General features: G+C 51.9%; 1 protein-coding gene across 1 annotated transcript; it reads right to left on the bottom strand.

The window, feature by feature from the left end:
- Nucleotides 1-645, bottom strand: LOC127037660 (chemerin-like receptor 1). Its single transcript, XM_050929674.1, has one exon. The coding sequence runs from the start codon at nucleotides 643-645 to the stop codon at nucleotides 1-3; it is 645 nt and encodes a 214-aa protein (XP_050785631.1).
- Nucleotides 646-13,905: the final 13,260 nt, after the last annotated feature.

Here is a 13,905-nt window from a genome sequence, read left to right as displayed (position 1 = left end):
TTAAATGCATTTTCCCTGCAGCCCATGAACTCCTGGCCCATGAAGGAAGACAGTGGGAATGAGGCAGCTGTGAAAATAGAGCAGGCCATCAGCAAAGAGGATGCCCATGTCCAGGGATTTTTCCATCACTGAATGTAGTGCATCACCTGAGACTTGCAGGAAGTAGAAGATGTGATATGGGAGACAGAAGAGGTAAAAGATCAGGATCAGGACAAGGTGGACATTGAGGAGCTTCCTGGACTGAGTGAGATGGCTTCTCCTCAGCTTGGCAGCTAGAAAAATGTAGCAGATGACGATCAAGGCTAATGGGACCAGGAACCCAACCAGGAAGCGGATAGCAACAAGGGCCATCATCCTTTGTTTTCTCAGCAAAAGGTTCTCTTGGACACTGTTCAGATTGCCAGAGGTGACGTTCCATTCTGAAGAAGAGCTCATGGAATCTCTGAGATTACAGTACTGCAAGCTCAATGCAAGGGATAGGACCCATATGACCAGAATAACCAAAGAAGCCAGACGGGGCGACCTGTGGTTCCGGGACCACACAGGGCAGGCCATGGAAATGCAGTGGTTGGCGTTGATGACAGTGAGGAGGAAAACCCTAGTGAACATGTTGAGCAAGGTGACAATAATGGTCCACTTACACATCACGCTGCCCAAGGACCAACAAAATCCCAAGGCTATGTAGCTAACTCTGAAGGGTAGGAAGGAAGTGAAGATGAAGTCAGCAATGGCCATGATAAGGAACCACATAGGAGGGACTGTCTTCTTCACCTAGAAGCCAGTGATGAGGATGATCCAGCCATTACCCACCATGCTCAAGAGGAAGGCCAGGCTATAGACCACCATGAAGATTATGTGAGTCGTGTCCAGGAGAACTGGATTATGAATAAGTGCTGCTTCATAGACTGCCATCTAGGTATGGGTTCAAGCAGTGCAGATCTTGAACTGACCGAACAAAGAACAGATATCATGTCTCTGAAAGCTTATCTTGATGAGCATAAAAGGTTAGGCGTGCTGGAACAATTTGTATAGTGGGAGTGCTGACAGCCATTGCACCAAACTATAACCCTGTTTATGATGGAAACCATTTCAAGACAGAGGCTGCAGCAGCACCCCCGGCACTGTAAAAGGTGGGGGTTTGGCTAGCAAGTTGTAAATAACACACACAAACTCTAGGTTAGCTCTACTAATAACTCTAGAAAGTGCTAAGATGGCCAAATAAAGGGCAAATTGCCGGTCTACACTAGAGTGTGCGAACACTTTTCTTAGCGTGTGCTCGCTAATCAGACTTCTTGGACATTTTTCATCAAAGTGATTTTTCAGGGACAAATAGTGTTTTAGTTGAAATCGAAATATCTAGAAAAACATCCTGATTTTGATAAAATTTCCTTTTGGAAAACAAAACAAAGTGAAGCATTTCAACATTTGCAGAATGGAATATTTCAATTTTTTATTTAAAAATGAAATTCATTATTTTGCATATAAAAATGTTAACATTTTAAAAGGTCAAAGTTGAAACAAAAGATTTCAAATGATCTAAATCAAAAAAAATTCAGAATTTTCTTTCATTGGAAATATTGTGTGCACTCCTGCCTCCCTCAGTTGGGGTAGAACCCAGGAGTTACTGCTTTAACCTACTAGATTCTGCACCCTGCGAGGCACTGAGAATAGTACCCAGGCATCCTGACTCCCCAGACAGAAGACTGTACAACTTTTTAAAAGATAATTTCTGATTGGTCTATAACTTATGGGCTTGATGCAGAAATGATGGGTGAGGCTCTTTGGCCTGTGTTATTCACAAGGCCAGACTAGATGATCCTAATGGTCCTTTCTGTCCTTAAAAGCTGTGAATCTATTAATCACTAGATCCCACCTTCCCCCACCACTGAGAATAGAACACAGCTGTTCTGGTTTACAGTCTCATTGCTCTAACTCACTAGATTACATTCATTAGTCCAAGAAACTCTTGAGGATTGACACAGAAGATACAGAACTGGATTTGGATATACAAGACTAGTTCAAATTAGGCTGTTTCACAAATCATACTCGGGATCCATAGGGTCAACAGAGAAACATTCCCTACGAAGAGCTCTTGGAGAAAGAGCACTGTGATGACAAGGGGCAACTCCTGGGTAAAGCTGGCCTGCAGTGGGGGAAGGAATGGGAAAGAACATCCTATAGCAGTGCGAGGAGTTCTGAGATAGACTGGAAAGAGGAAATCTCTGCAGCTGTAGTTGGCTCAGTAGTGGATACTAGGCCAAGGTCTGCTCCACTCAATTCATGACATTTTAACCCCTGAGAAGCCTGAGGGAACTAATAAGCCAATAGTACTAAGACAGACAAAAGGATGGATGTGTGTCTACTGTGAAGAGCAAGATCATTTAGTACAAGACTGTGAGAACTTACCTAATCCCAATTTAGTGCACCAACAGCAAAGCTGCCTGCTGGAGGATTTGTGTGACGAGGACAGCCAGCAAAGCAATCACGTAGATGCACAGAGTACAAACTGAGTCTCAGGAGGACAATCCTGGGGAAGAATCAGCATACCACAAGAGTTTCAAACACCAAGACCATAGCTTGGAAGGACAAATGCTCAAGATTCTATTCCCATTGATTGGAAAGTTTTGCAGTGACAAAACAGGCATATAGGACATGTGATTCACTTCCTGGAGTCTGGCCCTAGGCCCAGTCAGGGTGAGGAGGAGGAGAAGGAGAAATATAAGACCTGTCTATACGTACGAGAAAGGCCAAAGTTTTTCGTGTCCAATGAGATTTTGTACAGAAAGATTCAGAAAAGAGAAGATTTAGGATAGCTAGTGATTCCCTACACTCATTGAGACAGCATTATAAAGAATCCATGAGAAGATACGCACCACATGGGAATAGAAGAAACACTAGAGTTGGCTAGAGGTCAGTTTTATTGACCTTAAATGACCCAAGCCATAGAAAAGAAATGTCCGCAATCAGAACTCAATCCTCAGTCAGAGGAATTTGACCCAAACAAGAGGAGTCAACTTCATGAAGATCAACTGGAAGGGACACAAACCAGGGAAACCTCCCACCACAGTATCTGTAGAGAGTACTGCAGAAATACCTATTGGATCTCGCAGAACATGGAAAGATAGAGGCCAACCAGTCCAATCTGGGGACCATCCAAGGGCTGGAAAGTAAGGAACACTAGACTTTGGTTTGCTGACAAGGCAAGCGTTTGGGAAAGAATCAAGATGCTGCCGTTCTTTTTAAGCGGGGAAGGTGACACTTATTATGAAGACTGAGACCTCATCTCAGAAAGAAGATCAGAGAGCACCAGGTTTGCTCTGTGTGTGATAAGGGGAAAAGGCTATGTTGAAAGCTTGTGTTTAAATATATGCAACAGCACCAAAGTGGGAAGGCTGTATAAGGGCTAGATTTACTACCAAATAGCTTGTATTTAAAAATTATTCAGAAGTATTCCAGATATTATTTGCAGGGTGTTTGCATGTGTTCAGTGTTAGTTCATAAGACATTGCACTGGACTTTCTTTCTGAAGCTGCCTGGAAATTGTTAACACTTCTGTTCAGGGTTTTACATAAAACAGCCCTGAGGTTTCACTCTGTGTAATCCTTTCTGAAAAGCCTGTGCTTTGGCAAAGAGCTCAGCTGAGGAGGTGCAAGAAAGAGGAGTATGTAACCAAGTTATACATTCTAGTGGTGCAGAAACTTTTATCCTGTAATGTGTCATCTTCAGCTATCACCTCCCCTCTCCTTTCTCCTGTGTGATGTCACTCCAGAGCCCCTGACGTTTCCCAGGCGATTGTAGTAAACAAGTCCCTGGAGGTTCTGCTATGCCATGTGAGTAATGGCTTCCTCAGCCCCAGGCCAGTTCAGTTACTCACCTCAGAGCCAAGGTACTGAATGGAAAATACAGGGGATGGGGTGTGGGAGGGACCTGGTCATTCCTGGAGCTGACTAAGAAGAGGGCATGGTAGAATAACACACAGGCCAGATGGCTCTCCCACTCTGAATGGAGGTGGACCATGCCCTTGTTCAAGTCAGCCAAGACCTTCTCTGCCTCCCGACCCACCACCCCATCCTACATTCCTTCTGCTGTCTCTCTGCCTCTCACCCCCATCCTCCATCCCCATCACTGCTCCTCCACTCCCTTTGCTGCTCTATGTTGGTCTCCTTTCCATAGAACACTGCCTGTTCCCTCGTTCTCCACCCTGGTACTCTCACCTTGATGTTTTGGTTCATGTGTGCAGGCAATGGAGGGAACCCAGCTGCTCCTGCCTCAGCCAGCACCTCCAAGCCCAAAGGAGGAAGAGGAGGGAGCAGCCAACAAGAATTCCTGCTTCCCCCACCTCCCATCTTCAACCAGACAGCTCTGCCAAGCCACAACCCAGGGCTCATCTACAGCCTGACAGATGCCACCGTGTCCTTGCCCTCGGTGCTGGTCCAGACCCTGCCGGGGTCCTTCCCAGACATCTACGATGGAGACACCAAGAAGTGGGAGGAGCATTTCCACAGCATCCAGAGGGCATACAAGGAATTTGGCAAGGATGATGACTTCGCCATCCGGGTGCTGACCGAGGACTTCACCCTGCCATTCCCATTCACCTGGCCGGCTAAAGGTGAGGCATCCTTGCAGCCATCCTGTGACCCCACCGAATGCTCTGGCTTTGACTTCTTCCTGCACCCAGGCAAACCCGTGCCTCGGATCTTGCAGCCGCTGCACGCCACCACCCAGGCCTTCTTCAAGAAGAGACGTTTGGAGCAGCTGGCCCTCAGCTATGCCAGCCAGGCTTCCCAGGGGCCACCTGCAAAAGCAGCCACTCCCCCGATGCGGACAGATGTTGTGATGATCACCAGCCTGCCACATGTGAGCACCTCCGCCATTCCTGGAGAACCCACCTTCCTCCTAAAGGATAACAAAAGCCTGAGGAACATCCAGCCTGCCCCTGTGGCAGTCTCCAATCCTGCCCAACCGCAGCTAGAAAATCCTGAATTCCTTACCCCAACCATATCCCCTTTAAACCTTCAGTGATGCTCCAGATGTGTATGAACCCAAACACGGCCCATCTGAAATACTCCAGATGTTTATGACCCCTCCACACATCCGGTGTGAACACTCAATAATGTTTCCACTCTTTATGAACTCCAGTGCTGCCCGTCTTAATGTTCCAGATGTTTATGAACTCCAGCGCTGACCGTAACATACACTGATGCGCCAGATGTTTTTGAAGCCCAGTGCTGCTCACCTGGCCACTCGGAGTATGTCTACAATGCAAAAAAACAACTCCATGGCAGCGAGTCGCAGAGCCAAGGTAACTGGTTTGGGGTCATGCCGCTGGGCTAAAAATAGCAGTGTAGACATTCGCACCCAGGATGGAGCCCAAGCTCTGAGGCCCTCTCCCCTTGCTGGGTTTCCAGCCTGGCATGGAACATTTACACTGCTATTTTCAGCCTTGTAGTGTGAGCTCCACAAGCCCAAGTCAGTTGACACAAGCTCTGAGAGTCGCTGCTGCAACGTAGACATGCCCTCAGTGACGATCCAGATGTTCGTTGTCTAGCTGGGATCTGTATGTTACAGCCTGGGTTGAAAGTTTAATAAAAATCAGCCTATCTGCTGAAGGGGGACCCTACCAGCCTACCCTGTACATGGAGAGAGCATCCTGGGGAGAAGGTTAGTAAAATGGAATCAATTTGGACTCATCTTTGGTTTTAGAAGCTGTTTCTGCCGATTGGGCTCAGCGGACAGAACCATAGATCCTCTTTCACACCACAGCCAGGTCTCTTGCCATGGGACGTCAGAGACAAGTTGTGGGAGGTTCAGTCCCGTTACCAGCGGGACAGGTGTCAACACAACTCAGCTGCCCTTTTCACAGGCACCTTCAGCAGCATGGTCAGGGATTAAAATAGGCCCAGGAGACAGAAGCTGCTGCATCCAGATGAAGGCTGGTCAAAAACTTACCATAAAAAATGGTATGTCCCAATCCCAAAATATTTCCATTCTCAAATGCCACCAGGGTGCCTCATGGGAACTGTAGTTTGGGTAACTCATGCTTTTGGGCTATGTCCCGGTCAGACTGCCATGATACATCATGGTCATACAACTGCCATGATGAACGGCCTCCCCTTGCTAAGCAAGGAGCTGGCAGTCCATCGTGTCCAGATGGGGAGCCTGGTCCATTCAGCAGAGTATGAGGCACCATTTCAGAATGGAAATACTGTGGGGAGGGAGTTCCCAAAAAACTCCAAATTTAACCCCATTTTCCAGCTCTAATCCAGACTCTTCTTACTCTCCAACTGGCAGGTCCAGCCCCTCTCGGCCCCCTGCAAATCCATATGATGGGTGTGTCTGTGGGGAGCTGAGCTCTGAGTCATAAGGGGGGTGAAGATGAATGCGCCACACAATTCCTAAGGTCTGCCCCCCCCAGCACTGCCGAACCCCACCGTGACACTTCCCAGGGGTACCCAGGGCTGGACGGCACCCTGCTACCCTCTGCTGTTACCGTGAGAGAGCCGCCTGTGCTAGCCAGGGGCCACCTCCCCAACTCCACCAGCCACAGGCGACACAAGCAGTCAGACCTCAGCCTGGGCCGACCCCACGGTCCCTCTGCAGGTTAGCGATAGGCGCACTCCAGATCCCAAGCCTGCCAAGCATCTTCAGCATGGAGCCCCTGGGGCACCAGACACTCACTGTGTTTTCTCTCAAGGAACAGCACCGTCCACCTTGCCAGTTATGCCTCAGATCCCCGCTCTCCTGAAACAGCCCTAAGAGCGGCTTAGGGAGACGGCAAGCAAACGTTGAATTAACAAAGAGTAGATTTCAAAGAATAGCAAGTAGGAGTAACTGGAAACCAAATGTTACATATAAAATAAAATCATAGCACATATCCTGGGGCCTAGGCAACTAACCAAATACTGACGGTTGTTCCCCCAAGGATTCTCAAAGCAATTTCCGGCCTGCTTGGCTGTGACCTTCTGTTCATAGGCAAACACACAGCTTGCTTCCTAGGAGAAGGATCCGGCCTGTTTCTTTGCAACCCCAGATATCTCAAAACAGCCGTTTGATCTTTGTTCCTAAACTGTGTGCTCCTTCTTGTCTATTTCACGGTCTCTTGTCGATTTCACAATCTTGATTAGCTGGTGGCTGTGTAAAAAAAATAAACGTACACTCTGAGATCACAGTACACAATAATCAGACAGGGAGAGAAGCACTTGCTGCCTCCTGCCTGAACAAAGCCTGTGTGACCTGCCTTTCACTTCAAAAGCTTTAAGACATAATTTCCAGTATAAATACGTCAGTTCTTAAACATGATCCTACATACATTTCACAAAGACGATGATGACTCCTGGCTCTCAGCAGATGCCTTATCTGCCATCCTTTGGTGAATTGTTCTGCATATACTTGACCTAGGGGATCCCTGTAAAACTCTCCCCGTCTCATCCCTGTGTCTTCTGCCAGGTGGCACAAAGAGGTTTCTGTGTCACATGTCACACAAGACTTTGGGAAGTCCTGGGCCAAATATCATCCAGTGGGACCTGAGTTCTGTGACCCTAGTGCTCCCGTGACTCCTCCACCAACATGCTTCTGCTTCTCCCTCAGCAGCCGCCTCTCCCTGAGCTATCCCAATGAATCCCTTCATGTTCCTTTCTACAACTCTTATGGCAGAATGGCACGGGAAAGTTACCGTTAATGGGGCAAGCAACAAAGCAGCTCTTCTGAGGAACTGCAGCAGCAGATTGCCCAGTATCTCCACGAGAATTCCTGGAGATCTCTGAGGGAGATTCCCATGAAGTGAGGGAGTCAATCAACAACCTGTTCCACCGCTCAGACTAGGCATGTGGTAGGAGACAAACCTGCTTTCTGCAACCCTCCTGCCCCCAACAACTCGCTTCAGCAATTCCCAAAATCATATTCACTTACCAGGAGCCTCCTCTCCTCTTTGTGCTTCGCCAAGATCTGATTGTTGTCAGGGCCGGCTTTAGGAAGTGCGGGGCCCAATTCGAACATTTTCGGCAGGGCCCTGGCAGGGATGACTTAAAAAAAACGTTAAAAAAACCTTTCATTTCTTAGCAACAAGTTCCCTATAAAAAGTTCTGATTTAAGGGATGTGCCACAGTATGTATTTTTTGTACCAATAGAGTTACCATACGGCTGTATTTTCCCAGATGGTAATTTAAGAACCAAAAAGCCTGACATGTCCGGGAAAATAGGGATGTATGTTAACCCTACCTAAAGTTCTTTTTTTAAAAGATGGGCCTGAATTAGAAATGAGCTCCGTTTCACATGTGTGGGTCCCCACCATTCCCTGGGGGTGTGGTGTGCAAATGTGTGGGTCCCAGCTTCTTCCTGCCCCCCACATTGAAGCAGGTGTGCAGGGTTACTGCCCTGGGAACTGCAGGGCACCAGTTGACATGGGGCTGGCTGTGGGCAGGGTGGGGGTACGGGGCTGGTGTGGGCAGGGATGCAGCAGGGGCTGGCTGTGGGCAGAGGGTGAGGGTACAGGGGGTACAGCCCACCCTGTACGGTGCCCCCTCCTCCTCCCTCCCCCACTGCGGTAGCAGCAGGAGCAGCAGCAAGGACCGGGACAGCAGAGGCAGCTGGAGCCCCCTGCAACCCCAGGGCTCTGGGACTATTTAAAGGGCCCGGGGCATCCCTGCTTCTACTGCCATGTCCCTTTAAATAGCTGCAGGAGCCCTGGGAAAGTGGCGGGGCTCCAGTGGCTATTTAAAGGGCTGGGGCAGTAGAAGCAAGGGAAGCCCCGGACTTTTTACATAGCCCCCAGAGCCCCACAGCCCTACCCCAGGGCTCCAGCAGTGGGGATCTGGCGGCAATTTAAAGGCCTGGGGCTCCAGTCCCTGCTGGGAGCCCCAGACTCTTTAAATTGTCCCCTGGGGAAGCCAGAGCACCCTGGTACAGCGCACCAGCTCTTGCCCGTACGCCATACCAGGGCTTGGCGCGGGGCCCGATTCAGGGGAATTGGTGGAAGTGGCCTGAAGCCAGCCCTGGCTGTATTGATACGGAGTTGGGTGTCTCCACCCCAAAGCATTCAAGTGTTAAACCCTCGCTTTACTGCCACGAGAGTAGGCAGGTCAGTGTGGTCCAGCATTGTTGTTTGAGGTGACAGCGGCTCCCAGTGACTGGGCCAATCCTAAAAAGAAAAGACAATTAAAGACTTTGAAGTGTGCAGATTAAAGTAATTGTAATAATTCCCCTTATTGCCTTTCCCTTCGCCTGTATAAAGTCTTTGAAATGGTAAGTGCTGGGTGATGCTCTCTGGCCCAATGAGGAGGGCCTAACTGGTGTCTTCTGGCCTGAAAAGGATGAATCCATGACAATTCCTTGCTGGCCAGACTTCTGGAAGGTACTAGATGCCCTTGTTGGGAATGGGAGGGGGTCAGGTTTGGCTAGTGGCTTTTGGATAGTTGTTGCTGGACGCCGACTCTGTTATATTTGGAGACCGAACAAGATGAACTCGGCACAGGAAGAAGGGAGGCATCCTAACGATCAGGCACTGCAGCTCCTCTGGCTCAGTCTCCCACTTGTTCAGCAGCTCACAGCACACAGCGTATTAGCCGCTGCAGCAGACGGCAGTTAGACAACAGCTCCTAGCCTGGAGCTGCATTCAAGCCGTGTGGGGCCCTTGAAGAGAGCATCAGTGTCCCCATGCCCCTGCAGCCCCTGTGCTGCATTCCTGGCCCTGCTTGGACAGGGCCACCCGACAGGAGCTGGCTGGCGAGCTGGGGTCTCTTAACATACTGGATCGCTGCCCCCTGCTTCAGGAGAGATGGGGACCTCAGTCCCCTCTGACCCAGGCTGTGGTCTCTGTATGTGTGTGGGGAGGGCTGCAGCGCACTGCCCCCACACAGCTAAGATGGGGGTGGCAACAGTAACATCACAGATGAGTCCCCACTCAGGGAGGTGTCACAGGGGCAGGAATGGGGCAGAGGTGACAAATTTCCCTCCATCTTCCTGTCCGGTGTGCAGAGCAAATGTCTTCCTGAGCTCACACTGCACACCTGTGAGTGCAGCCGCCTCCTCGTCCCACTCCCACCCTCCTTTCAGCTCCCACTCCGTTCATTGCCCCGCCTCCTTCTTCACCCCTGTCATGACAATGGTGTGACGGGTTCCTCTGGGTGCCAGCTGGACCTGCGATACCACTGAGCCTCTGATCCACCCTCCTGGGCTCCCTCACACACTGTTCTGCGGTGACAAGCCCCTGAGTTCTCCAAGCTTCTCTTTCGACCAGCACACACACAGGTAGGGACACGCCCGGGGACACACCCAGCACACACACAGGCAGGGACACGCCCAGGGACACACCCAGCACACACACAGGCAGGGACACGCCCAGGGACACACCCAGCACACACACAGATAGGGACATGCCCGGGGACACACCCAGCACACACACAGGTAGGGACACTCTCAGCACACACACAGGCAGGGAAATGCCCAGCGGCACACCCAGCACACACACAGGTAGGGACACACCCGGGGACACACCCAGCACACACACAGGTAGGGACACGCCCAGCACACACACAGGCAGGGACACGCCCGGGGACACACCCAGCACACACACAGATAGGGACACGCCCGGGGACACACCCAGCACACACACAGATAGGGACACGCCCGGGGACACATCCAGCACACACACAGATAGAGACACGCCCGGGGATGCACCCAGCACACACACAGATAGAGACACGCCCGGGGACGCACCCAGCACACACACAGATAGGGACACGCCCGGGGACGCACCCAGCACACACACAGATAGGGACACGCCCGGGGACACACCCAGCACACACACAGGTAGGGACACGCCCGGGGACACACCCAGCACACACACAGATAGAGACACGCCCGGGGACACACCCAGCACACACACAGGTAGGGACATTCCCGGGGACACACCCAGCAAACACACAGGTAGGGACACGCCCGGGGACACACCCAGCACACACACAGATAGGGACACGCCCGGGGACACACCCAGCACACACACACAGGTAGGGACACTCTCAGCACACACACAGGTAGGGACATGCCCACGGACACACCCAGCACACACACAGGTAGGGACATGCCCACGGACACGCCCAGCACACACACAGGTAGGGACATGCCCACGGACACACCCAGCACACACACAGGCAGGGACATGCCCAGCACACACACAGGTAGGGACATGCCCACGGACACACCCAGCACACACACAGGTAGGGACATGCCCACGGACACGCCCAGCACACACACAGGTAGGGACATGCCCACGGACACACCCAGCACACACACAGGCAGGGACACGCCCAGCACACACACAGGTAGGGACATGCCCACGGACACACCCAGCACACACACAGGCAGGGACACGCCCAGCACACACACAGGCAGGGACACCCCCGGGGACACACCCAGAACACACACAGGCAGGGATATGCCCGGGGACACACTCAGCACACACACAGGTAGGGACATTCCCGGGGACACACCCAGGGACACACCCAGCACACACACAGGCAGGGACATGCCTGGGGACACACCCAGCACACACACAGGCAGGGACACGAGCAGGGACACACTCAGCACACACACAGGTAGGGACACACCCAGGGACACACCCAGCACACACACAGGCAGGGACACACCCGGGGACACACCCAGCACACACACAGGTAGGGACACACCCAGCACACACACTGGTAGGGACATGCCCGGGGACACATCCAGCACACACACAGGCAGGGACACACCCAGCACACACACAAGCAGGGACACACCCAGCACACACAAAGGTGGGGATACACCCGGGGACACACCCAGCACACACATAGGCAGGGACACATCCAGGGACACACTCAGCACACACACAGGCTGGGACACACCCAGCACACACACAGGTGGGGATACACCCAGGGACACACCCAGCACACACACAGACAAGGACACATCCAGGGACACACTCAGCACACACACAGGTAGGGACATGCCCAGGGACACACTCAGCACACACACAGGTAGGGACATGCCCAGGGACACACTCAGCACACACACAGGCAGGGACACGCCCAGCACACACACAAGTAGGGACACACCCAGCACACACACAGGTAGAGACATTCCCGGGGACACACCCAGCACACACACAGGCAGGGACACACCCGGGGACACACCCAGCACACACACAGGTGGGGATACACCCGGGGACACATCCAGCACACAGCAGGCAGGGACACACCCAGCACACACACAGGCAGGGACACATCCAGGGACACACTCAGCACACACACAGGTGGGGATACGCCTGGGGACACACCCAGCACACACACAGGTGGGGGTATGCCTGGGGACACACCCAGCACACACACAGGTAGGGACATTCCCGGGGACACACCCAGCACAACACACAGGTAGGGACACGCCCAGCACACACACACAGGTAGGGACATGCCCAGGGACACACCCAGCACACACAGAGGTAGGGACACGCCCAGGGACACACCCAGCACACACACAGGTAAGGACATGCCCAGGGACACACTCAGCACACACACAGGTAGAGACAAGCCCAGGGACACACCCAGCACACACACAGGCAGACACATGCCTGGGGACACATCCAGCACACACACAGGCAGGGACACGCCCAGGGACACACTCAGCGCACACACAGGTAGGGACAGGCCCGGGGACACACCCAGCACACACACAGGTGGGGACACGCCCTGGGACACACCCAGCATACACACAGATGGGGACACACCCTGGGACACACCCAGCATACACAAAGGTAGGGACACACCCAGCACACACACAGGTGAGGACACACCCTGGGACACACCCAGCACACACAAAGGTAGGGACACACCCAGCACACACACAGGTGGGGACACGCCCGGGGACACACCCAGAACACACACAGGTAGGGACACACCCAGCTGGTGTAACATGCACACAAGCTTTCTGACCAGACCCTGCATGTCTGTTATTGAGTGACCGGGGAGGTTGACATGTTCTCCAACTGGTTTTTGAATGTTATAATTCCACCAGGATTTCACCAATTTACACCCCACCATCAGCCTCAGCCTGGACCAGTCCACACAAGAGATCCACTTCCTGGACACTACAGCGCAGAAATGTGATGGTCACATAAACACCACCCTATACAGTAAACCTACTGACCGCTGTACTTACCTATATGCCTCCAGGTTCCATCCAGACCACATCACACAATCCATTGTCTACAGCCAAGCTCTAAAATACAACCACATTTGCTGCAATCCCTCTGACAGAGACAAACATCTACAGGATCTCCATCAAGCATTCTTACAACTACAATATCCACCTGGGGAAGTGAAGAAACAGAGCTAGAAGGGTACCGAGAAGTCACCTACTACAGGACAGGACCAGCAGAGAAAGTAACAGAACACCACTAGCTGTCACCTTCAGCCCCCAAGTTAAATCGACTTAAGTTACACTGGCGATCATAAACCACTGTAATTGCATCATAGAAGATTATGATTGGAAGGGACCTCAGGAGGCATCTAGTCCAATCCCCTGCTCAGATAGGACCAATTCCCAACTAAATCATCCCAGCCAGGGCTGCATCAAGCCGGGCCTTAAAAACTGCTAAGGAAGGAGATTCCACCACCTCCATAGGTAACCCATTCCAGTTCTTCACCACCCTCCTAGTGAAATAGTGTTTTTTGATATCCAACCTAGACCTCCCCCTCTGCAACTTGAGACCATTGCTCCTTGTTCTGTCATCTGCTACCAAGGAGAACAGCCTAGATCCATCCTTTTTTGAAGCCCCCTTCAGGTAGTTGAAGGCTGCTGTCAAATCCCCCCTCACTCTTCTCTTCCGCAGACTAAATAAGCCCAGTTCCCTCAGCCTCTCCTTGTAAGTCATGC

Source organism: Gopherus flavomarginatus, chromosome 19 (genome assembly GCF_025201925.1).
Source record: "Gopherus flavomarginatus isolate rGopFla2 chromosome 19, rGopFla2.mat.asm, whole genome shotgun sequence".
Classification (NCBI taxonomy): Eukaryota; Metazoa; Chordata; order Testudines; family Testudinidae; genus Gopherus; species Gopherus flavomarginatus.
This window is presented reverse-complemented; position numbering and strand designations above follow the sequence as displayed.